Below are 26,172 nucleotides of genomic sequence, written 5' to 3'. Positions count from 1 at the left end.
AAAGAAGGCCCTAAAGGCCACAGGTTGAAGGTAAAGAAAGCACTCTCTCCAACAGTCTTGGTATTCAAATGACTCTCCAGTTCACTCCCACCACACTCCTCTCCCAATCAGTCTTTAGTGAGTAAGAAATGACTAGTCAGCCATTAAAAAGAATACATTTGAATCAGTTCTAATGAGGTGATGAAACTGGAGCCTGTTATACAGAGTGAAGTAAGTCAGAAAGAAAAACACCAATACAGTATACTAACGCATATATATGGAATTCAGAAAGATGGTAACGACAACCCTATATGCGAGACAGCAAAACACACACAGATGTATAGAACAGTCTTTTGGACTCTGTGGGAGAAGGCAAGGGTGGGATGATCTGAGAGAATAGCATTGAAACATGTATATTATCATATGTGAAACAGATCACCAGTCCAGGTTCGATGCATGAGATGGTGCTCAGGGCTGGTGTACTGGGATGACCCAGAGGGATAGGATGGGGAGGGAAATGGGAGGGGGGTTCAGGATGGGGAACACATGTACACCCATGGCTGATTCATGTCAATGTATGGCAAAAATCACTACAATATTGTAATTAGCCTTCAATTAAAATAAATAAATTTTTTAAAAAAAGAAAGAAATGAACTTCTATTGTGTTAAGCTAAGATTTGGAGGTTGTTTTTTATAACAGCTAATGTAACTATAACAATTATAATATATAGCACTCTTCGAACGGTGCTTGGCATATAATAAACACTGCACAAGTGTAGCTATTACTATTACAAAACCCATTTTACAAATAGGGAAACTTATGGGTGTGTCTGACTCCCAAGTCAATTACTATTTTATATTTACTTCTCAGTAAATGATAGCCAGATCCATTTTATAGGTAAGTTTGGTGTCTGGCTCAAGGTCACAAATAACAACAGATCCAGAATTAGAGGCCTTTCTTAACTATTCAAAGGCCATTAGCCACCCCACCCCTTAACCCAGATCTCCAGGTTGGTCCCCTATTGTTTTATTTTGTTGTTATTTTTATGGTGTGTTTCAGGAAACACTCTACTTACAAATACTCCAGCACTGAACTGGTGAATCTGAATAGAAAACCAAGCAACCCTCCGCTGACCCAAATTTCAAGTTTTAATTTACATTGAGTTAGTTAATTAAAAACGTGCTCTGTGAGCATAGACACTGACATGGCTGGCTGCTGAAATTGCTTTTGCAGTTCTTCACAAAAAGCTGGGTTTCTTATGGTTTCGTCCCGCACAGCAACCCTGTACTATGGAATAACTCAACCAGCTCGGGAGATCTGAGGGAAGATGGGTAGGGGGGGTGGATTTGGGGGATGATGGGTGGGCCAGGAAAACAGCTGAGTAAGCATTTGATCTATGGAGCAACAGAAAAGCAAAAGACCTGAACACCAACTTACCCACCAAACCAGGGTTGGTGAGGTGAGGGCTCATGTTAATTAGTGTTTATAAAGTGATTGGGGATCCCAGAAGTGAATGAGACTATTCAAAATCCCCTTATTATTATTATCACCAGTCTGAATAATCTGTTTTTTAAGGAAGCCACTATTATCGAGTGCCTACTATGTGGCAGTTGCTTTCACACATCTGATCTAATTCTTTTAATCACCCTATGTGGTAGGTTTGGGTTTTCTTCCTTTTTTATGTCTTTTTTGGTTTTGCAATCCTCACTCTGCAGATGAGAAAAACAAATTTAGCAAAATTAAGTCACCTGCTAAAGAGTGGCAGAGCTGAAATCTGAGGTTAGACCTTTCTAAGTGTAAAGCCCTTCTCCCTTTCATCACACCACACTGCCTCTTGCAATCTTCTCTTCAAATTCTTTCTGCATTTAAAACAAAATTCCATCCAAGGATGCCTATGGCTCTTTTTATGTCTTCTTTTTTACTGAAGTGTAATTTGCAATACAGTGAAACACACATATCTTAAGTTTACAATGCAATGCATTTTGACAAAGGCACATACCTCTGAACCCACACCCCTATCAACAGAAGGATATTTCTATCACCCAGAAAGCTCCCTGGTGCCCCTTCACTAATGATGCCCTTTTTTTTTTTTTTTTTTTTAAAGAAATACAGTCAGTAAAATGAGCTACTTTCCTTTGATCAAGCCATCTATTTGTGACCTTCGCAATGAGGCTATGCGCATGAGGTTAATCTCTGAGGTGGGTGCACTGTCTTATTTGATGCTTTGAATATCAGGAAGGAAGATTCACATAAAATTCTGCACCCTGGTGGTTCCATCCACATTGAACACGTGGATAAGACAAAGATAACAGATACCATTCTGCCTGAATTATATGACTACCATCATCATTTTGGCCCCTAAAATATGTCATGCACCAGACTGTAATATTTATACAAATAATTTCATTTAATCCTCATAATTATTACCTCTACTTTACAGCTGAGGAAATTGGGCTCAGAGTGATTAGGTATGATACATAAGAACACACAGCTAGAAAAATGTAAGCCTTGAAATTCAAATCCAGGATACCTGATTTCACAGGCTTTTACGAGTGAACTCCGGGAGTTGGTGATGGACAGGGAGGCCTGGCGTGCTGTAATTCATGGGGTCACATAGAGTCGGACACGACTGAGCAACTGAACTGAACTGAATTGATGGGTAAATTTTATATCTCAAAGGTGTAATGGGCTAGTTATGATCATTCAACAAATAGTACCCAGAATTTACTGAGTGTTAGGTGCTGTGCTGAGTGATATGGAGAAAAATACAAAGATGATAAAGATACAGTCTCAACTGTTAGTGCCACAGTGCAATGGGGAGTCACTTAGAGCAAAGTCAGGGTCAAGATTCCCACAGGATGGGGAATGGGCTGTGGAAGGCCTAGGTTTTGGGGAGGGAAAAAGGGTTGCATCAAGGAAGGCCTCACAGAGATTCCAGAAAGACAGTTTTTGAACCAAGTCTTCAGGGATGAGTGAGAACTGGCCAGCTCTGATGGGGTTTAAGGTAAATGACTGCACAGACAATGGTGTGGTGAAGCACTTCTGTCTGTTCTTTATTGAGCTTTAGCAAAATCAATCAAGCCAAATTTTAAACCCCTTACTGAAATGCAACCCTCACTGAGTTGTCTTATCTATTTCCCCACATACTCTAAACAGCTGAGAGTCAATGAAAGAAAAAAACCAGCTTTGAAGAGTAAAACAGTCACCACAGAGTTCACACCCTAAGCTCACACGTGTGATTCTTGAGAGCCAGCAAGCCCTCACTGACAGCCAATTATCTTTTATTTTCTGAGTCAAGTCCCATGTGATCCATTTCCTGATTCTTCGGGTCATAGGTGCAGAAAATTAGAAAGGGGGACAGGTACAGAGATGGCAGTAAGAAGGGGCAACCAAGGTAGAAAGACTTGAAAAGATGATTCAAGGAATTCAGAATTCCACAGTTAGTTTCTGGATATCACTGTACAATATTATACAATAGCTTGCTCAACTCAACAGGCATCTAAGAAGCTGTGTACCAGGAGCTTAAATCCAGTTCTGCCCTGTACAGTTTGATAGGAACAAAAGGTGTATAAATTAAGATAGAAAGATTGTCAGGCTAAGAAGGGCCTCAGTTCAACTGCGTAGTTAATTAAGGGCAGCAAGGATGGCCTGAAGGCAGGGAATTCATCTGTCAGTAAAGAGCAAGACATTTATGTTTCCTGTGCCTCAATTTCCTCCTCTGTCTAGTGGGGATAACAGCAGTACCTTTCCAAGCGAATGCTGAGAGGTAAATGAGTCAATATACAGAGTGGTATTGAATGCACGTTAGCTGTTATTAGCTTGTACCGCTGCTTGCTCAGTGCCTAGATTAGTAACTGCTCAATAAATATTGATGAACAAATGAATTCAGGAATGAATAAATGATGCTACTGAGTTAAAGGGGGAGAAAGATTATGTACGGCCTGGGCTCCTTAATACGACTTGCAAATCAGAAAGAATGTCATGCAAAATAGTTGAAGAAACAGATTTGATGTTTAATGTATGTTTCAGATACCTAAAAAATTAATTGCTCATTTCTTACTGCTTCCTTCCATTTTTAACAAGCCCAAGGAAAAGAGATGGAGCCATCACAATGAAATTACAGTATATCTCATACTACAAGATGGTGGAAGGGGCCCTGAGACCTACGAGTTAAGCTCTGTGCTGTGGAAATGCTGCAATGGCAGCAAACCCCAACCACCACACACTCACCCTGCCCCAAACCAGCTCTGTGGTCTCCTCCTTCCTCAAATTATACTTACTCCAAAAAGGATAAACACAAAAACTGCCTTTAAAAGATGCTAAAGATCATAAAAGTAAAACCAACTTGAAAAAATATAGAGGCTGCTAACACAGACAGACAGAGCTACAAGAGGACTTGGGAGTGTATTACAGATCCAGGCCTTCATTATATAGAAGAGGAGACTGAGGCCCAGAGAAGCAAAGTGAGTTATGACCCACAGTCACAACTTCAAGAGAATGGCCAACTCAGAGGTGAAGCAGGGCACCCAGATTCCCAAGTGAAGTGAAAGTGCAAATGGCTCAGTCCTGTCCCACTCTTTGTGATCCATGGACTGTAGTCCACTGAAGCCCGGCAGGCTCCTCTGTCCATGGAATTCTCCAGGCAAGAATATTGGAATGGGTAGCCATTCCCTTCTCCAGGGGATCTTCCCTACCCAGGGATCCAACCCGGGTCTCCTGCGCTGCAGGCAGATTCTTTACGTCTGAACCACCAGGGAAGCCAAACTGGAGTCGAAAGGGGAATCCTTTTCTTCCCAAAGGAAACGGGAGTGGGAGGAGATTCCAGTAGGAACAGCAGGTAAGGGTTGGGGGGCGGGGAGGTAAGAACAGGGGCGGTGGGCTCACGCCGGTGGGAGGAAAATTAAGTCTCTCTGTACTTTTTGTGGGTGCAGGGTTTCAAACAGAAATTATCCAGTCCAAAGCTCCTGGGTTTTACAGGTGAATCCTTATTCTCCGCCAGAAGAAACGCACACAAAGACCAATGCCTTCTCCCAGGTGTTTCCATCTCATCAGGATTTCACAGGTACGGGTGGACCTGCATGGGAAGCCTTACAGGTACCCTCCCTTTAGAGGTTTCGCTCTCCAACAGGCAGCAGAGAGGGGGGGGCTTTGGCGAAGATGCGGGAGGAGTCTTGATGAGCATCAGGGGGGAGTTGCCAACTTGGCCCCACCACCCACAAGCGCAAGCGCGCGCACACACACACACACACTTTTTGCTTCTTCCTTCCCCTCCCCCAACGATGACCAAAGCCAGGTGAGGGGACTGACAATTGGAGATTCTGTTTCCAAAGGGCTTCTGCTGGAGCTGCTTGCTTCTGAGCCACCCACAGAAACACGCGCGGACGCGCGCACACAGACTCTCACAAATATGCACACACTCCCATGCACACACTTGGCACCCCCAGAGGCCGGGCCACGCCCGTTGCATCTCTGCTTAGGCCCGGGGAAAACGACAGGCAGCAACATGAATGAAATCTGCCCAGAAAGACTGCATTTCAGCTCCAACCAAGCAGCCTCCAGCCAAACCGCCGAATATGTAACAAAGTTTTATTTCGCTTTTGGAGTCTCCAGTTACACTTCTACCATTTCCTGTGGAAAATTGAAGCTTTGAAGTGTCTAGCTCCGGCTTTCGCAGACAGGCAGGACCGCCAGCTCGAGCTCTCAAAAACAAACGCCCCGGCCCCACCCCCTCCGCCACCAGAACTGCAGGTTCAAACCCACCCAGCTCCGGCCTTCAAAATAGGGGGTGCGGAGAGGAATGACAGAACCTACTGGAAACCACCTCTTAAACCGGCAGTCTCCCCGGAACTCCGCCCCACTCCCATCCTGACGGGATCCCTTAAGCCAAGTGGTGACAGCCGCAGCTCCCAGACAGCCAACAGCGGCAAAAGCTGGGAGGTCTCCATCAGGGGGGTTGTCCATTGCGCAGCGCCCACCAGCTGTGAGCTCTGGCCTCAAAAACTGCCCCAGAAAAATTGCCCGTTCCACCCTCTCACCACGTACACATTTCCCCGACTGTTTCTAGGCCGAGTGAGCTCTCAGTCTGCCTTTACAGCTACGGGGCGTCTCCTTCACCAGCTCACCGACGGCGTCCCGAGGGCGCCGGGAAGCAAGCGGAATCGGGCGGCTGAGGGAGAAAAGCGTCTCCTCCCGAGTCCCAGGGAGCCAAACTCCTTCGCCCGCGTATTTGTCATCTTTAAGGTCTAAAACAAAAAACAAAAACTCCACAGGGCTCTGGCAGAAATGTATACTAGGCGCAAATGATCGCCCCCCAAAGTGGCGCTGTGTTCTGCCTGCAGGAGGCAGCCGCCGCTCCACCCGGAATCGCGGGCGGAACCGCAAGCTCTCTAGCTTGGGACGCTACCAACCACGTAAAGTACGCGCAGCGCATCCCGAAAGCAGGAGGCACTAGGTGGGGTTTCTGGCCGTCTTCAGATCGGTGGTCCCCTCAGAGGTTTAAGAGCAGCGGGCGGCCGAAAGGACGCGGGAGGGGACCGAAGGGCCAACTTAGGAGAGAGTTGGACGCGTTGGATGGGAGGGGGCGGCACCCGCGCGACCACTTACCGCTGGCGTTCTTCCCGCAGATGAGGTGCTGGTAGGGCTGCAGCAGCCCCCAGATCTCGGAGTCGTTGTTGACCGTGTACTCCAGCGTCTCCACGGTGAACTTGGGCGCCTCGTGGAGCGCGTGGTGGTGGTGGTGGTGGTGGTTGGCGGCGGCTGCCGGTGGGGCTGCGGCGGCGGCGGCAGCAGCAGCGACGGTCGGCGGGGCGCAACAGCTGCTGCCTCCGCTGGCGCTGCTGGCTGCGCTGCAGGCGCCGCCGCTCGCCGCTCCCCCTCCGGGGACCTCCCGCTCCTTATCCGCCGCGGGGGCTGCTCCGGGGCCCGAGCCTTGGCCTGGGCCGGAGCTGGAGCCCGGGCCCAGGCCGCTGCAGCTCCTGGGCAGCCCGGAGGCCACGACCCGCGCGTAGATGTCCCGGAACAGGCTCTCCATGCAGGCCGTCAGGTAGATGGCTGCGTGCTCGTGGATGCGCAGCGCCACGCGGCTGTCCACCATCCAGCGGTACACGCGGCCCACAGAGAAGGTGAGGCCGCAGCGCGCCGATTTGCCGCGGCCCAGGCGGTCGCCACCGGCACTGCTCATGTTGTAGAGGGACAGCGCGGCCAGCGCGGCCGCCGTGCAGTGCGCCGCCAGGCCCCAGGACAGCACGATCTCCATGGCGCTCTGGATCTCATACTTGGTGCACTTGGCGAAGCGCAGGCTCAGGCGCTGTGCCTCCTTGGCGATGCGTACCAGCGCCCGGCTCACCAGCGTCGACAGCTTGGCCAGTGCGTCTTTAGGCAGGCCGCCGGGGGCCACCGGGCCTGCCCGGGGATCCCGTGAGCGCAGGAGCAACGCCTCCAGCTCCTGGAGGGTCCAGGGGACCTCGTCGAGGTCCGGCAGCAGCCGCGAGCAGTGCTGGCCGGCACAGTCCAGCCCCTCGGAGTCTTCCACCAGGGCAGTGTTGACAGTGTCAAAGCTGTTGTGCCGGCTGTGCATGGAGTCAGTTAGAGGCGGCCAGCAGCTCCCGCCATACGGGGACGCCGGGTGCGAGTCGGAACAGCACAGGGACAAGTTGGAGGAGCGCACTGAGTCCGCCGCGCCACCATAACCCGAGTCCAGCGTTAGATCCTCCAGCGTCCGCACCACCGGCTTCTTACCTCTCCTGGCCATCGCTGCGCCACTTCATGCCGCCGGGAAGCCAAGGGGAAGGAGCAGCGAGGAGCAGCGGGCGCCGGGGCGCGGGAAGAGCCGAGTCAGCGCCGCCTCGGCTCACTTTTCCACCAGCCGCTGCTACCAAGTGTGACTACTTTCGGATGCCTCCCCGAGCCGCCGCCGCTGGAATCCACAGGGCACACCAGGGAGTCATCTTCCAGAGCCCAGGCCGGATCTGGGGCGCGCTAAGGAGCGAGCCAGGCCGGGGTAGAGGCTCACGCCGGACTCGCCCCTTTCTTCCAAAATAAAATAAAAGTGTCTGATCCTCTCCCTACTGGGCCGGGCTGGGCGCAGAAGCCGCTGGACGCCGGCCTCGGTGTTCGTAGGACGGAAATTTATTCAGATGCCGCCGCGGCAGCAGCTCCGCCGGCAGCTGGCTCTTGGCTCTCGGCTCCCCGGTTCCCGGTTCCCGGGCCGGGGTTCACTCCGTGTTCGCCCGCCCGGCACGGAAGAGCAGCAGCGACCGCGGCGGCTGCAAACCCTGCGGAACCCCGCAAGCCCTGGGCAGCCAGCGGGGCGGGCGTATGTAAAGCAGGGCCGGCGGAGAGCCAATGGGATTGGAGGATGCTAATTACCTTTAAATAAATATATATATATTCCTCGGCTCCACGCAGCCCCGCCCCTCAAGCACGCCCCCGACCTGGGACCGAGGCTGCAGGAAGTGGTGAGCTGGGGCCTGAGAACTAGAGGTGGGTGTGTGTGGGGGGCAGTGGGAGCTTAGAAACGCGGATGATTATTAGAAAAGCAGGATGATTATCCCTGCTGTCCCTACCCTTCAGGCTTCGGCTTTGATACCAGACCTGGAGAAGCGTAGGTTGGGTAGGTTGGACAGGTGACCCACCCACCCACCGAGTTGTGCTCCCCCCAGCGGTTCACAATGTGTCTGCTTGGGGTCGCTTTATGCGCTTGGGTTTCGGATTTCACTTTCCTTTTTCTTTCTCTAGTACACACAAAGTATGTTTTTTCTTCCTCTCCTGCCTCCTCCACCTTCGGGTGCCCAAAACAATTAATGCTACCCTCTTTCAGACCCAGTTTGCCAGAGTGGAGATAAGAAACCAGACAAGCAGAGGGATAAGGAATGGACAAGGCTGGAAGGCTGTCTCTGGACATTAGCCGACAGACACCAGGGCTCGTGAACTACATTCCTTCATTTAGTACCCAGGAGGACCCTGAGTCCATCCTTCAAGTGCCTGGGGGTGGACTGGATGGAGGGCTTGCTGTGGTTTAGTCGCTAAGCCCTGTCGCACTCTTTTCGACCCCATGAACTGTAGCCCCCCAGGCTCCTCTGTTCACCGGATTTTCCAGGCAAGAATACCGGAGTGGGTTGCCATTCCCTTCTCCAGAGGATCTTCCTAACCCAAGGACAAAACCTGCATCTCCTGGTTGGCAGGCAAATTCTTTACCACTGAGCCACCTGGGAAGTCTCACTTTGACATTCTGGTGGGTATAGTTCCAGACAGCTCAAGAGTTGTTTTTTCTTTTTTTTTTTTTTTAACTAAAGAGTGATCTATATGCATGTCTTAATTGCATTTATGTCCAATAGCATTGTCCTGTTAATTGTCCCCATCCACCAGGGCAGAAACCAAATCTTATTCACCTGGGGATCACCAGTCCCACTGTCTCTGCCAGAGGGTAGGGGACTCTCCTGCTCTGGCTTGCTCTGAGTTTCTAGCTTAAAAATGCCCTTCTAGGGAAGGTAGCCCAGATCCTTCATGTTACAAAACAAAATTCAAGTAAATTTTAAAGCTCTTATTGGCTTTATTCAACCATTTGCAAATCTGGCAGTTTTGCATGTAGCAGATGGAAAGGAGCTTGGAGGAGCTGTAGGAAATCAAAGACTTACATAGACAGAATGGAGAGGGAACAAGGAAGTTACACCAGGCAAAAGAAAAGGTTGGTTATTGCTAGGTTGCTTTCCTTTCGGGGATGGCAGGGGGTCTAGAAGGTAGATTACTTAACTATTGCTCTCAAGTGATTCCTGATTGACTAGTTTAAGATTCCATTTCTGGAAGAGCCAGGTGGAGCTTAGCATGCGCTAAGTCGCTTCAGTTGTATCTGACTCTTTGCACACTATGGACAGTAGCCCACCAGGCCCTTTGTCCATGAGATACTCTAGGCAAGAATACTGGAATGGGTTGCTGTGCCCTCCTCCAGGGGATCTTCCCAACCCAGGAATTGAACCTGTGTCTCTTATGTCTACATGCATTGGAAGGTGGGGTTTTGTTTGTTTGTTTTTACCACTAGTGCCATCTGGGATTCCATTTGGGGCCTGGTGTCTTTTTAACACTCGGTACTGTCTTGGGTGTTTCAACGCCTCCGCCACTTCTGAGGCTGTTGATTTCTGGGCCCTTGTAACACTAGGTTGCTGCAGTCTGGTTACTGGTTAGATTCCACACTGAACTACAGATTCCCCACGCACAGGCTTGACACAGAGGAGGCAATATTTGTTGTACATTGGTGAAGGAAGGACATGCTTTTGAATTGCTGGTTCAATTATGGATTTTCCCAGATAACCCAGTCGATTGTCTGATGTCTCTCATCTCTGTCAGCCCAAATCTACCATTACTCATCCCTTCACCCTAATAAATGACCCTTCACCCTAATAAATGACCATTACCCTGTAGCTACCATCCTAATATCTATGCCCATCATCTCTTTCTGTTGACTATTACAATATTCTACCAACTGGTCTCCTTCTCTCCTGCCTCTTCTTCACCAAACCATCAAGTCCAAGAATCTTCCAAAATCCCAGTTCTCATCTTATCTTATAAGATCTCATCTTATCTCATCTCATCTTCCTGTCTTGTAGTAAATTCAAAGGCTCTCATTTGCCTTGCAGATAAATAAAGTTTATATTGGCTAGCTGGCCTTCAGCCAATCTCATTCTGTTCTCAGACTTTTCCCATAATATTCCAAACCTTTTAAAAGAGATTGTGATAGTTAATTTTATGTGTCAGCTTGAGTGAGCCACAGGTGCCCAGATTAAACACTGTTCTGGGTATTTCTTCGAGAATGTTTCCAGGTGGGATTAGCATTTGAATCGATGGACTCAGTAAACTACTCTCTCCACTGGGGTGGTTGTTGTTCAGTCACTCAGTCGTGTCCAACTCTTTGCGATCCCATGGACTGCAGCATGCTAGGCTTCCCTGTCCTTCAACCATTGTGGCTGAGCATCATCCAGTCTGCAAAGGGACTGAGTAAAACAAAAGGTAGAGAAAGGAAGAATTCATTACTCCCCAACCTCCACCTCCCTGAGCTGGGACATTTCATCTCCTTCAGCCCTTAGGCTGGGATTTACATTACCTGCTCCCCTGGTTCTCAGGTCTTTGGACTTGGACTGAATTATACCAGCAGCTTCCCTGGGCCTCCAAGCTTGCAAACGTCAGATCATGAGACTTCTCATTCTGCACTATTACATGAACCAATTCCTCATAATAAAACTTTCCCTATATGTATTTTTTCACATACCATTGACTACAAGGATACACAGTCTTCAATGATCTGAAAACTGCTTTGTCCTCTAGGCTCTCTGTCATCACCCTAGCCTCCTGAAAACATATTCAGTCACATAGACACATGATGCACTCACACACCCACACAGATATCTGCACACACATGAACATACAGACACAAAGACACACATACACATACACACACACCTTTATTCTAACCATACTGAAATCACTTGCTGATTTTCCAACTTAACATGTTGTCCCTTGCATCTGATAAGTCTTTGCAGAGGTTCTTTCCTTTGCTCACTCTGCTCAAGGACACTTGTCTTCCTCTTCTGAATCTGGCAAGCCTCATCCTCTAAGATTCAGCTCCAAGAGTACTACCACAGCAAGGTTTTTCCTGACGCTGCCTCCTGTCTATGCAGCCCTGATTTAGCAAGATGCATCCATCTCTGTTGTTTGGGACTGGTTCTCAGAGCCCTTTCTCTTCTCCTCTGCATGTTTCCCTGGTGAGCTCATCCACTTGTATGCCTTTGACATGACATTGACATTGAAGTTGCTCAGTCGTGTCCGACTCTTTGCGACCCCATGGACTGTAGCCTACAAGGCTCCTCCGTCCATGGAATTTTCCAGGCAAGAGTACTGGAGTGGGTTGCCATTTCCTTCTCCAGGAGATCTTCCTGACCCAGGGATCGAACCCAGGTCTTCCGCATTGTAGGCAGGCGCTTTACCATCTGAGCCACCAGGGAAGTGTTTCCACCTATGTGCAGATACTGCTTGAGTGATGACCACTCAGAATGTAGGCAGCAAGAACCCAAGAAGAGCTCATGCACAGGGAAGAAAAGAGATGGAAACAATAGGCTTCACATTTATTTATTTTTTTCCTATGGCACCAGGTCAACTTGGGTTCCATTAACGCCTATGCCAATTTTCCAATCAGGTACCCTGAATTGACTCATCAATTTATTTTATTCTGTCTTTCCTTGCCTGTGGAATGCACAAATAATCACACCCATCTTTTGGGGCAACTAGGGGTTAAATGAGATTTCTCCATACATAGGATTTAACACAGTGTTTCACATGTGATAATTACCCTATGTACAATGTTATTATCTTCTTCATTTCCCTACTTTTCTGCAATAAACACATTACTTATAGAGTAAAAAAAATGACAAATGTTACATATAAAATCCAAATGAGGCTTCAAGGCTGGGCTGAAATGTCACCTTGTCTAGGAGGCTTAGCCATATCTTAGTGAACCTACTGCTGCCTGTTACACTGTAGATACTCATATGCCTCCTCTCACCTTCCAGAAGACACACTCCTTGAAAGCTGGGATCTTGCCCCCAACATGGTTCAGTACTAATGAGCATGTTCCTTGTGATTAGGCATAAACCAAAGCATATGTCTATTTAGTTTACTGGAATAGATCATTAATGATAATGTTAAGTACTGAGGGCACACCACCCTAAGCACTGAGAAAAATAAACACAGCAACCAAATGTTCAGTATTAGTCCCATACTATCAGAAAAGTCAGCATCTGCAAAAAAAAGTCTAAAGAAAGTTCAAATCTTCCCAAATTCCATCTCACAGAAATCAACACTAATGACTTGTGTTTCCTTCATATCTATTTTTTCCTCATCTTTTGCTTTTAACAGATGTATTTTGACAGAGTTGGAATTGTTCTGTAATTTTGCATTTTGATTTTTCCTTAAGAAATTTCCACCAGCTTGATATTATAATCATTTCCCCATGCTAGTAAATATTCATCCAAAATATTCTTTTTTGTGTAACTACAAAATATTCCGACATATGTTTATACCTTAACTGGTGGGTTGATTCCCCCATTTGGTTGTTTTTCTGTTTTCTAACTGGGATAAGTAATGCGGGGATGAACCTCTTTGTACATAAATAACTCTTCGTCAAAGCTAGAAGTGTTATTGATATCTATGTTATCCTTGGAGAAATGCAGATCAACAATGAACATACATTAAAGATTTTTTAGGGACTTCCCTGGTGGTCCAGTGGCTAAGATTCCATGCTCCCAATACAGGGGGTGCATGTTGATTCCCTGGTTCAGGGATCTAGATTCCTCTTAAGGATTGACATGTTGCAACTAAAAAAGATCCCACATGCTGTAACTAAGACCCGCCCAGCACAGCCAAATAAATCAATATCTTAAAAAAAACAAACAAACAAACAGAAATTAAATTACTGGGGTTATTTTGCCTATCAGATTAGCAAAGATTTATAAAGTCAGTCGTGATGAATGGGTGTCGTGATGGGACCTAAACTGGGGCGATATTTTGGGAGGGCAGTCTGTCGATATGTATCAAAATGTCAATGTGTACTCCCTGTGGTTTCTCAGAAATCATATCTTCTGATATTATCTAAGGTGATTCTCGTGAATTTTTCAAAAATATACAGGATGTTCTTTGTAATGCTGTTTTAACAGAGGACTTGGGGAAACAACCTAAATGTCTTTCAATAGGGCCTGATGAAATAATTATATTAATTCAGATAGGGAAATATTTAGAGGTCTTGAAGAATAATGATGATCTTTCTTTCCATAGCATATTGGGGAGTGAAGAAATTTTTGAAAATAGGTCTTAGAATTGCATATTTAATATGATCCCATTTATGTAAAATGTTTTATATAGAGCTAAATATGTATATAAATATGTAAACTTGCCTGAAGGGTTGGAAATAATAGCTATAACTAGTTTATTGGATTTTTGAAGATTTTTTAAAAGGAGTTTTATTGATTCTAGTTCCATTCCTGGTGTTTCCTTCTTCTTTTGTTTTTTGATTTTTAAAAAAGTTTCTGTTTATACTTCTGAAGTGTTTACAATAAACAGGTATCATTTTACCAAAGCCAGAAAGCTGTTTTCCAAAGAAAATTAAATAATTTTCTGCCCGTTATTCTGAAGCCTAGCTGTCAATCAAAGTATTAATATAATCTTTCATTCTTCAGCATTCTGGAAACCAAGCAGCAAGCATAGCAACCAACCCAACAACCATAATGTGAACCAGCCTCGTTCAGCTGGGGTCACACGTGTTGAGAGCTTTATCACATGCTTTCTATGCATCTACTGGGTAGGAACAAACAAGGCCATTTGGTTTGGAAGCCTGGCTTCATTGCTTTCTACCCATGTAATCTTGAACAAGTTGTTTAGCCTCTCTGTGCCTCACCAGGCCTCTATTCTTTGTCTTTAATTGGGGATAATAACAATACCTCGATAGGTTGACTGTGAGGACTAAATGAGGTCATTAGAACACTGTCTGGCCCGCACTGTAAATGCTCAACTAGTGTTGGTTACTTCTATTATGGGTCAGGCACAGTGCTTGTCACTGGGGGCAATAGGGACTCAGCTTTCCTTCTGAGTACTACCCTTGTTGAGCTTCTAGTGGAAACAGAGACATTAATAAGAGCTGCAAGTGCAGCGAGTTTCCAGATAGGGAAGTTCAAGAATTACACACATGAATTAACAGACTGTGTATGTTTCACTGCACTATTTCTGAGCGAGCCCCTGGCAAACATCAGCTATTTCTTGGGTACATAGTGAATGTGTGTAAAGCTCAGCAATGATCCCTTTGCTGTGTGTGTCTTTGTGAGTGGAAGACTCTGTCATTAGGTAGAAGACTATTGATGAGTCCACCCCAACTTCAATCTGCTCCACATCAGTGTGAAGTGAAAGTCGCTCAGTCGTGTCTGACTCTTTGCGACCCCATGGACTATACAGTCCATGGCATTCTCCAGACCAGAATACTGGAGTGGGTAGCCTTTCCCTTCTCCAGAGGACCTTCTCAACCCAGGGATCAAACCCAGGTCTCCCGCATTGCAGGTGGATTCCTTGCAGCTGAGCCACAAGAGAAGCTCCACATCAGAAATGGACATATATGCCTACTTCTTCTGAACTTTCTCCTGAAAGAAAGAATCACAGTCAACATAATGGCTTGCTCATTTGTCGAGTGGGAATAGGTCACACAATGCAAAGAACTTTAAAGAAGTAACTTTTCAGCAAGAGCTGTAGATGCACCTGTTAATATGAGGCAGCTCTGAGAGCAGATCCCAGGGCAATCATGGCCCTCTCAGCATTGATTCTTCATGTCTTAGGGTCATGCAGCCTTTGACAAATGGGTAGAGCTGCATGCATGTGGATAAACATTATTCATATTCAATTGATATACTATATCTGGGGTTCACTGATCTAAAGATTCCACCTGTAGTTGTCAGAATTGTACATTAATATGATAATCATTACAAACCCTAACACTTTCTGAGAATGTACTTTGTGCCAGACAACTGTTTTAAGCATTTTACATGCACCTACCCTGTCAGCATCCCCACTTTATTGATGAGAAAACTGAGGTGCAAAGAAGCTGAGCAATTTACCCAAAGTTGAAGGGCTGTAAAATGTGGACACAGAATTTTAACCCAGACATTTCAACTCCAAAGTCCACTTTCTGAATCAGTGCCACAGGACTGTGTGTGCCAGGGGAGACCTGAAGAAGGGGACCCTAGCCCAAGGTGGGTGGTCAGAGATGGCTTTCTGGAAGAAGAGACTTGGATGGTCAGACTTCGAGGATGAGTAGGAACTTACCAAATAGGGGAAATATCCCCCCAAAGCAGAAACACCACATACAAGGGTACGGGATCAAAAGAAAACTGAGTTGTTTGGAGGAACTGGCAGAAGGTCATCGCTGCCTAGCTGAGAAGTAGAGGAAGGAATTTGTAAGATGAGGTGGAGGAGGGAGGCACCCACCAGCATAAAGGCCTAGAGGGCATTTTGAGGAGTTTGGACTTAATTCTGAAACATTTTTTTTTAACTCCTAATTTTATTTTATTTTTAAACTTTACATAATTGTATTAGTTTTGCCAAATATCAAAATGAATCCACCACAGGTATACATGTGTTCCCCATCCTGAACCCTCCTCCCTCCTCCCTCCCTATACCATCCCTCTGGGTCGTCCCAGTGCACTAGCCCCAAGCATCCAGTATCGTGCATCGAACCTGGACTGGCAACTCGTTTCTTACATGATATTTTACATGTTTCAATGCCATTCTCCCAAATCTTCCCACCCTCTCCCTCTCCCACAGAGTCCATAAGACTGTTCTATACATCAGTGTCTCTTTTGCTATCTCATACACAGGGTTATTGTTACCATCTTTCTAAATTCCATATATATGCGTTAGTATACTGTATTTATGTTTTTCCTTCTGACTTACTTCACTCTATATAATAGGCTCCAGTTTCATCCACCTCATTAGAACTGATTCAAATGTATTCTTTTTAATGGCTGAGTAATACTCCATTGTGTATATGTACCACAGCTTTCTTATCCATTCATCTGCTGATGGACATCTAGGTTGCTTCCATGTCCTGGCTATTATAAACAGTGCTGCGATGAGCATTGGGGTACACGTGTCTCTTTCCCTTCTGGTTTCCTCAGTGTGTATGCCCAGCAGTGGGATTGCTGGATCATAAGGCAGTTCTATTTCCAGTTTTTTAAGGAATCTCCACACTGTTCTCCATAGTGGCTGTACTAGTTTGCATTCCCACCAACAGTGTAAGAGGGTTCCCTTTTCTCCACACCCTCTCCAGCATTTATTATTTGTAGACTTTTGGATCACAGCCATTCTGACTGGTGTGAAATGGTACCTCATAGTGGTTTTGATTTGCATTTCTCTGATAATGAGTGATGTTGAGCATCTTTTCATGTGTTTGTTAGCCATCTGTATGTCTTCTTTGGAGAAATGTCTGTTTAGTTCTTTGGCCCATTTTTTGATTGGGTCGTTTATTTTTCTGGAGTTGAGCTGTAGGAGTGGCTTGTATATTTTTGAGATTAGTTGTTTGTCAGTTGTTTCATTTGCTATTATTTTCTCCCATTCTGAAGGCTGTCTTTTCACCTTGCTAATAGTTTCCTTTGAGCAGAAGCTTTTAAGGTTAATTAGGTCCCATTTGTTTATTTTTGCTTTTATTTCCAATATTCTGGGAGGTGGGTCATAGAGGATCCTGCTGTGATATATGTCGGAGAGTGTTTTGCCTATGTTCTCCTCTAGGAGTTTTATAGTTTCTGGTCTTACGTTTAGATCTTTAATCCATTTTGAGTTTATTTTTGTGTATGGTGTTAGAAAGTAGTCTAGTTTCATTCTTTTACAAGTGGTTGACCAGATTTCCCAGCACCACTTGTTAAAGAGATTGTCTTTAATCCATTGTATATTCTTGCCTCCTTTGTCAAAGATAAGGTGTCCATATGTGCATGGATTTATCTCTGGGCTTTCTATTTTATTCATTGATCAATATTTCTGTCTTTGTGCCAGTACCATACTGTCTTGATAACTGTGGCTTTGTAGTAGAGCCTGAAGTCAGGTAGGTTGATTCCTCCAGTTCCATTCTTCTTTCTCAAGATCACTTTGGCTATTCGAGGTTTTTTGTATTTCCATACAAATTGTGAAATTATTTGTTCTAGCTCTGTAAAGAATACTGTTGGTAGCTTGATAGGGATTGCATTGAATCTATAAATTGCTTTGGGTAGTATACTCATTTTCACTATATTGATTCTTCCAATCCATGAACATGGTATATTTCTCCATCTATTAGTGTCCTCTTTGATTTCTTTCACCAGTGTTTTATAGTTTTCTATATATAGGTCTTTAGTTTCTTTAGGTAGATATATTCCTAAGTATTTTATTCTTTCCGTTGCAATGGTGAATGGAATTGTTTCCTTAATTTCTCTTTCTGTTTTCTCATTATTAGTGTATAGGAATGCAAGGGATTTCTGTGTGTTGATTTTATATCCTGCAACTTTACTATAGTCATTGATTATTTCTAGTAATTTTCTGGTGGAATCTTTAGGATTTTCTATGTAGAGGATCATGTCATCTGCAAATAGTGAGAGTTTTACTTCTTCTTTTCCAATTTGGATTCCTTTTATTTCTTTTTCTGCTCTGATTGCTGTGGCCAAAACTTCCAAAACTATGTTGAATAGTAATGGTGAAAGTGGGCACCCTTGTCTTGTTCCTGACTTTAGAGGAAATGCTTTCAATTTTTCACCATTGAGGATAATGTTTGCTGTGGGTTTGTCATATATAGCTTTTATTATGTTGAGGTATGTTCCTTCTATTCCTGCTTTCTGGAGAGTTTTTATCATAAATGGATGTTGAATTTTGTCAAAGGCTTTCTCTGCATCTATTGAGATAATCATATGGTTTTTATTTTTCAATTTGTTAATGTGGTGTATTACATTGATTGATTTGCGGATATTGAAGAATCCTTGCATCCCTGGGATAAAGCCCACTTGGTCATGGTGTATGATCTTTTAAATGTGTTGTTGGATTCTGATTGCTAGAATTTTGTTAAGGATTTTTGCATCTATGTTCATCAGTGATATTGGCCTGTAGTTTTCTTTTTTTGTGGGATCTTTGTTAGGTTTTGGTATTAGGGTGATGGTGGCCTCATAGAATGAGTTTGGAAGTTTACCTTCCTCTGCAATTTTCTGGAAGAGTTTGAGCAGGATAGGTGTTAGCTCTTCTCTAAATTTTTGGTAGAATTCAGCTGTGAAGCCGTCTGGACCGGGGCTTTTGTTTGTTGGAAGATTTTTGATTACAGTTTCAATTTCCGTGCTTGTGATGGGTCTGTTAAGATTTTCTATTTCTTCCTGGTCCAGTTTTGGAAAGTTGTACTTTTCTAAGAATTTGTCCATTTCTTCCACGTTGTCCATTTTATTGGCATATAATTGTTGATAGTAGTCTCTTATGATCCTTTGTATTTCTGTGTTGTCTGTTGTGATCTCTCCATTTTCGTTTCTAATTTTGTTGATTTGATTTTTCTCCCTTTGTTTCTCGATGAGTCTGGCTAATGGTTTGTCAATTTTATTTATCCTTTCAAAGAACCAGCTTTTGGTTTTGTTGATTTTTGCTATGGTCTCTTTTGTTTCTTTTGCATTTATTTCTGCTCTAATTTTTAAGATTTCTTTCCTTCTACTAACCCTGGGGTTCTTCATTTCTTCCTTTTCCAGTTGCTTTAGGTGTAGAGTTAGGTTATTTATTTGACTTTTTTCTTGTTTCTTGAGGTGTGCCTGTATTGCTATGAACTTTCCCCTTAGGACTGCTTTTACCGTGTCCCACAGGTTTTGGGTTGTTGTGTTTTCATATTCATTCGTTTCTATGCAAATTTTGATTTCTTTTTTGATTTCTTCTGTGATTTGTTGGTTATTCAGCAGCGTGTTGTTCAGCCTCCATATGTTGGAATTTTTAATAGTTTTTCTCCTGTAATTGAGATCTAATCTTACTGCATTGTGGTCAGAAAAAATGCTTGGAATGATTTCTATTTTTTTGAATTTACCAAGGCTAGGTTTATGGCCCAGGATGTGATCTATCCTGGAGAAGGTTCCATGTGCGCTTGAGAAAAAGGTGAAATTCATTGTTTTGGGAATCGGTGGGTAGCGCATTTAACAGTTAAATACATTTAAATAATGTATAGGTGACTGCATGACTGCAGTATTGGTAACTAGATAGACAACCAATTGAACTAGAAACCAGCTAACAAGTAACTGTCTAAATATTTAAAATACAGCTCTTGTTTAGATCATCCTTTGTTTTGATCACCTTCGGGGGGTGGGGTGGGGGAAGCCTGCTGGTCACACTGGAAATATATTAAGGCCAAATCTTCTGATACCCATTTCCAGAGGTTTCTTTCAGCTGAATTAAGCCTCCAATTCCAGGGCAAGCCCAAGTTTGTGGCCTCCAGCATTAATGTTCTTCCCGTCTACCAGGGCAGACAGTGTAAGCTTCACACCAGGCCTCAGAGTCTGAGTATCGCCCACTCCAATTAAACTAGAGTTGTTGACTTTTGCAGAAATGGAAGCAGTGGGATCCAGTTGATATTTAGCTGCAATTCCAAAGCGAGTGCAGTTGGTTCCTGATGTCCAAGCAAGGTTTACTGAAGTGTCAAGATCTTCACATACTTTCTGATAAATTGATCCTCCAAATTCTGTACCATCATTGACATTAGTGTGTAGCTGGAAGTCCCCAGTCCTGTAGCCCACTGCAAAGTTATTCCTTGTCAGCTTTGATTTGGCACTGTCAAAGGTCATCTGGTACCCAGCAAGCCAGCCCTCATAACCGAAGACAGCCGAACCATGGATTGCAGGTCCAGCAAAATCAAAGTCAACATCACAACCAAGGTTTATACATTCCCTCTTGTAAGAAGACTTGATTTTACCACTTTTCTTTCCTGTGTTTGGTGAAAAGGTGGTATCAAATGTCAGTTTCAAACCTTGGCAAATCTGGTCTTTAATAGCGATTTCTGTTCCCAGAGTGTTATCAGTGTTCCACTTTTCTGTGAAAGTCAGACCATACTCACACCATTTATATTTGGTCTCCAAGGTCCCAGTAACTTTACCAGTGTCTGTATTAGATGAACCAGATGTTGAGAATTCCACGCCACTGCACGACTTTGTTTTCACATCCAGTTTCACCAACCCAAAACCAAATCCTTTGTTGAATATATCTCTGGCAGCTTTGCCAAGGTCAGCATATGATGGAGGAATACACACTGGCCGCGTGCAGTTCTGTCCATAGGTCGCCATGGTGAGGCCGTGGGGAGAGGTGATCTGCTGGTCTCCGGGGGCGAAGGGAAGGCGCCGCTGCCACTCCACTAGCAGCTGAGGCCGTTCAGCTCGCTCGGCGTCGGGCTCAATTCTGAAACATTTTAAGACCATAGTTGTCCAATATGCCTTGCCTCCCTGAAATAAAAAAATTAGTAGGCCTATAAGATTAACTATGAAAAGGAAAGAAGGGCCACAATCATGCAGAAACAACTTGCCCTATCCCCATCAGAACCCAGAGATTTTATAAAGAGCTGTAAATGGCATTCCCAAGCCAAAAGTCTTCCCTTTTCCCAGCTCCATAAACCTCTCTCTGTTCTTCCTTAGGAGCCGGGTGACATTGTTGGGTGAGTGGGGTAAAGTTTGCATATTATAGTTAGTCTTTCCTGTGAACAAAGCCCAGTTGCAGCCCTATCTGTGATTGTTCTTGACTTCTAGCTGCAAAACTGGGAAATAATGCTTATGTCAAATTTTCAGGTATGTAATGTGTTTGGCTTATCTAGTTTAGAGCAACTGGTTACTCATCACTGAGAAGAGGAAAAGAAAATACACAAACAATCTTGTATCAGTCAGGTTATGCTAGATAATGCTTCAGTAACAAACAATTCCCAAATTTCAACAGCCTAAAACAGTAATGCTTTCTTTCTTGTTTAGGTCCAATGTGCAACATGGGTTGATAGGTTAACTACACTACTTGTAGTGTTCACTTAGGGGCCCAGGCTCTTGGAAGCACCATCACTGCACATGCTTTCAAAATTTATGAGGCAGGAAAAGCAGTGAGAACAAAAGAACAACACTCTGACTTTTAAAGTTTTCACCTGGAAGTTATACACTCATATTTCACTGGCTAATGCCATTCATACAACTGTATCTAACTTAAAAGAACTTCAAAGCATAATCTCACATGTACTCAGAAAGGGAACTGGAATATTTGTAAACAATCATAATGGCTACCATGAATGTAGCTTCTGCTCCTCTGGGAGTGTTATTCCATAGGAGGACAATTTATTTGATTGATAGACTCTGGAGGAGCTGTTCTCTCCAAGTTCATTATTTGCAAGCAGTCTGGTCAGTTAAAAGCTGAGGATGTTGGTGACAAGCACTGAGAGAGCAGCAGAGAACAGAAAACAGTTGCTTGAGTTTCTGGACCCTCTGATGTGTGGCTTAAATGAGATACAGATGAAAACTTCTCCAGAACACTTTCTACCACCCAACCCCCTGGACTTTCAAGGCTTAGCCAAAACTTGACTTCCTTGGAGAAGACTTAGGGGACCACCAGTACCCCTAGGCTAGGTCAAGTTCCCCTATTATCAGCTCTCATACCACATATACGTCTCTGTCAGAGCATGTACCCTAATTTTAACTTGCTTAATGTCTTTCATCCCAATTAGACGATATGATCCAAGAGTGTGTGGACCTATTTGTCTTGCTGGCTCTGTAAACCATATCACCCAGCACATAGTGTACCCAAGAAATGCTTGTTGGATTGGTTGGATAGATGTCTTAGCACAGAATCTGCCCCTCAAATGATACTACCATTATTGTTATTTTCCACCTGTAAGTCTCCATCTCCTCACCAGATTATCTGATAGGGTATCCCCAGGCAGTGACTCTGTGAAAAAAATGAAGTGAAAAAAAATGAGCCAGCCCCTTCTCCTCAGTGGCTTGTTGGTGCATTAATTGTTGCTGTTCAGTTCTTAAGTCTTGTCCAACTCTTTGCAACCCCATGGACTGCAGCATGCTAGGCTCCCCTGTCCTTCACCATCTCCTGGAGTTTGCTCAAACTCATGACCATTGAGTTGGTGATGCCATCCAGCCATCTCACCTTCTATCACCCCATTCTCTTCCTGCCCTCAATCTTTCACAGCATCAGGGTCTTTTCTAGCATCATCAAAGTCCTCTACTAAAATGTAAACTCCCCAAGGAAAGGATCACTGCTATATCCCCAGCACTTGCTAGGCACTCAATAAATGCTTGTTGATTGAATGAATGAATGGGTAGAAATTATACTATAATTCAAGCTAAGCATGTAGAATAAGGAATTAAAATTCATTCCCCTTTCTTCTGTGTCTTCTCTTTTCAGATCCCACATCAGTGAGCCAATGAGGATTACTAGTGGGATCCAAGGCCCGGAATCAATCAAGTATTTTCTGAGTAATTCTATCTTCCTCCTTGTGGAATTCTAAAAATGGACAGATACAGTGCCTGTCCATTAGGAAATTCTGCTTTAAGTGGGGAGTCTAGCCAGGAAACAAAAATACTGTAGGAGTTTCAATCTGAAGGAATCTAATGCAAGTTCCAGAGGGGATGGGAGAGCTAAGGCACTGAATGGAACAGAAAGGAGACAAGGGAGGAAGTAGCAGTAGCAAGAAGCCTGTGCTATGTCCAGGATGGAGGGACAGAGAGAAGATGATGATATCAGAGACCTGAAGCCAAGCCATGTGGCAAGATCTAGAGCCACAATGGAGGCCGAGCAGGAGAGGTAGCTCCATGTTGGGAGGGGCAGCCCAGCAGGATCTGGGCTCATGAATGAGACATAGCTGCTGCCAGGAACACCACCCATAGCAGGCAGAGAGGGGCAGAAAAACCCTGGACTTGCCCCTCCTCCTGCCTCCATCTTCTGCCAGTGCATCCCATTGGCCAAACCCATCAAGAAGCTGGAAGGTAAGGGAATTTGGGGAAGGTAGTTCTTACAATACAAAATAGGTGGGTATAAGCACAAACAAGCCAAGGACCAGCTCAGGAAGATAAGGTGATATTTCAAGATGCGTATTTACTATGGTATGTCCCTAAGTAATACTGCAGACTTTTAGAGGAGAAAGCTTTGATTCTGTCCCTTCTTCCTTCCCACTATTCTTACTCTGGTAAAATTGTTCATCACCTCCTGTTGAAACTGCTCCCAAAAGTCCCTCACTTTGTCTGCCCAGTGACAGTCTCATTTTCTCATGCAGAAAACTCTGTTGCCTGGGTCATTTTTCAGAAGCAGCTCCCATCAGCATCAGAAAGAAGGAGCGCTGCTCTCTGTCCAGTCTTATTAGCTGCCATCTTCCTTGATTACCTCCCCCCTCACTCCCAGAGAACGAGTTATGGTTTCTTAAATACACTGTCTTTACTCACGCTCTTCCCTCTGTAGTGAATGCTCCACCAGCCCCTACTGTACTCCTATGGATCCTTCAAAGCCCATCTCAAATGGCACCACCTTAGTAAGAACATTCTTCCTATCTTCCTGCCCTATAAAACAAGCCTCTTTCTTTGCTTTTGCTTCTTTAAAGCGTTGACTATGTAACTCCATTACAGCCCTTATCAATAATTATTAGCTAATCTCAACATCACTCTCAGCAGCTATAGCAGCCTCTTCTCTCTCTGCAACAGTAGTTGAGAGTGTAGACTTGAGTGAAATAAGCTAGACAAAGACATATACTGCAGGGTATGTGAAATCTGAAAAATACTCTAGTGAATAAAACAAAAAAGAAGTAGACTCACAGATATAGAGAACAAGCTAGCGATTACCAATGGGCAGAGGGAACAGGGGAGGGCAAAGATAGGGGTAGGGAAAATAAAAGGGTTATTATGGAGTTATATGAAATCATGTGCATGGATCTTTTGAAAATGGTAAAGCACTAAAGAATTTAAAGAATCTTTCATTCAATAAAAAAGAAGTGTGGACTTGTGGTCATAAAGACCCATGTTTGAGTATAAGTGGCTGGCTTTTAGTAAGTTTTTCATCTGTGTGTGTGTGTGTGTGTGTGTGTGGCGTGCTCAGTGGCTTCAGTCGTGTCCGACTCTTTGTGACCCTATGGACTCTAGCCTGCCAGGCCCCTCTGTCCATGGCATTCTATAGGCAAGGATATTGCAGTGGGTAGCCATTCCCTCCTCCAGGGGATCTTCCTGACTCGGGTGGAACCCAAGTCTCCTGCTTTACAGGAAGATTCTTTACCCATTAAGCCACATTGGAAGCCCCTTTTCATCTCTGAATTTCTATTATTTTTTTTGTGTAAGCAAAATCATAATGCCTCAGAATTTCATAGGGTTTTAGCAACATAAGGCAATGCACATTTAACACAGCCTGACATGTGAGGAGGCTCCAGTCAGTCAGTTCAGTTCAGTTCAGTCATGTCCGACTCTTTGTGACCTCATGAACTTCAGCACGCCAAGCCTTCCTGTCCATCACCAACTCCCAGAGTTTACCCAAACTCATAAATACCAACTAATAATCTTTTAACAAAAAAATTTGAGATCATATTGTATATACTGATTTGTAAACTACTTTTTTCCTTAAAATAAATCATTTTCCTATCCTTATATATTTTTTTACATTTTCCCAGCTTTTCATTTTGAAAAATTTCATACAGACAGAAAGGTTAATAGATAAAAATAACCATTCTATTTACCCTTCACCCAGATTCACCATTGCTTTCTCTCTCTGTGAGATATTTATAAATATATATGATGTGTGTGTGTGGTGTTATGTTCTTTTTTCTGGAACCATTTGAAAGTAAGTTGTAAACATCAGTTCACTTTGGCATGTATTCTACATTTTCCTACAAAGCACTGTAGGAACTTTATCACACTCAAGAAACAGCACTGACACAATAACATTATCTAAGTCATATTTCAATTGTTCCCAAATGCCCTTTTAGTGGTTCTTTATGTCATTTGATGACTACATAGAATTCTACTAAATGGATGTCCAATAATGTGTTCAATGAATGTACTGTTGGACGTTTAGGTTCTTTTCAGTATTGCACAATTATACAGAGCTCTGAAAAAAAGTCTTTATAGTTGTTTTATTTATATATTTGACTTCTTATTTCCTTGGGGAAAATTCCTACTATGGACTTTGGCCCAAGGCAATGTAGCATTCTAATTCCTTAATGCATGAGGCTAAATTGCCCTCTAAGAAGACTGTGCCAAATTTATACCCCTAGCAGTGTACAAGAGTGCCTGTCTCCAGTCCTTTGACACCACTGGCTATTATCATTTTTATTATTTATCAATTTAATAAGAGAAGTAACAGCAACTAGCATTTATGTACCACTCCTGATGTGCCAGGCACTATTCCAACTGTATGATATGAACTTGCCTCCCACTTACAATAACCCTATTACCTTCATTTTATAGATGAGAAAAGTGAGGCAGCAACCCAGCCAGCCTGAATCCAGAGACTGTGCCATTACTGACTTTATGCTATTACCTTTCAATATAGATCTAACATTTACTTAATCACCCTAGAAGTTGATTTTCTTCACTTATTTTTCTTTTATACTTTTGCTCACAAGAATTCCCTGTTTATATCATTTCCTTTTTTTGGAGGGGGGAATGGGGCATCCTAAG

At 44.1% G+C, this 26,172-nt stretch overlaps 1 protein-coding gene, 1 long non-coding RNA gene and 1 pseudogene across 4 annotated transcripts in view; 1 reads left to right on the top strand and 2 right to left on the bottom strand.

Moving 5' to 3' along the window:
* Window positions 1-7,739, bottom strand: part of BTBD11 (BTB domain containing 11) — a 332,136-nt gene extending 324,397 nt beyond the window's left edge. For 2 of the 3 annotated variants that reach the window (XM_024992023.2, XM_059886625.1), the window contains exon 1: window positions 6,584-7,739. In XM_024992023.2, coding sequence (XP_024847791.1) covers window positions 6,584-7,730 — 1,147 coding nt within the window. In that variant the 5' untranslated portion in view covers window positions 7,731-7,739. The remainder of the gene's footprint in view (window positions 1-6,583) is intronic. The other variant, NM_001205745.1, reaches the window with a different exon arrangement.
* A 632-nt stretch (window positions 7,740-8,371) lies between these two features.
* LOC112446722 (uncharacterized) lies at window positions 8,372-24,537 on the top strand. The gene is made up of 3 exons (XR_009494591.1): window positions 8,372-8,461; window positions 8,799-9,212; window positions 22,922-24,537. It is a non-coding gene; the product is annotated as an uncharacterized lncRNA (long non-coding RNA).
* On the bottom strand, window positions 19,809-20,967 carry LOC784294 (voltage-dependent anion-selective channel protein 2-like pseudogene; annotated as a pseudogene).
* Window positions 24,538-26,172: the final 1,635 nt, after the last annotated feature.

This window comes from Bos taurus, chromosome 5 (assembly GCF_002263795.3).
Source record: "Bos taurus isolate L1 Dominette 01449 registration number 42190680 breed Hereford chromosome 5, ARS-UCD2.0, whole genome shotgun sequence".
NCBI classification, from domain to species: domain Eukaryota; kingdom Metazoa; phylum Chordata; class Mammalia; order Artiodactyla; family Bovidae; genus Bos; species Bos taurus.
The sequence above is the reverse complement of the archived record's forward strand: the minus strand, read 5'-3'. Positions and strand labels throughout refer to the sequence as shown.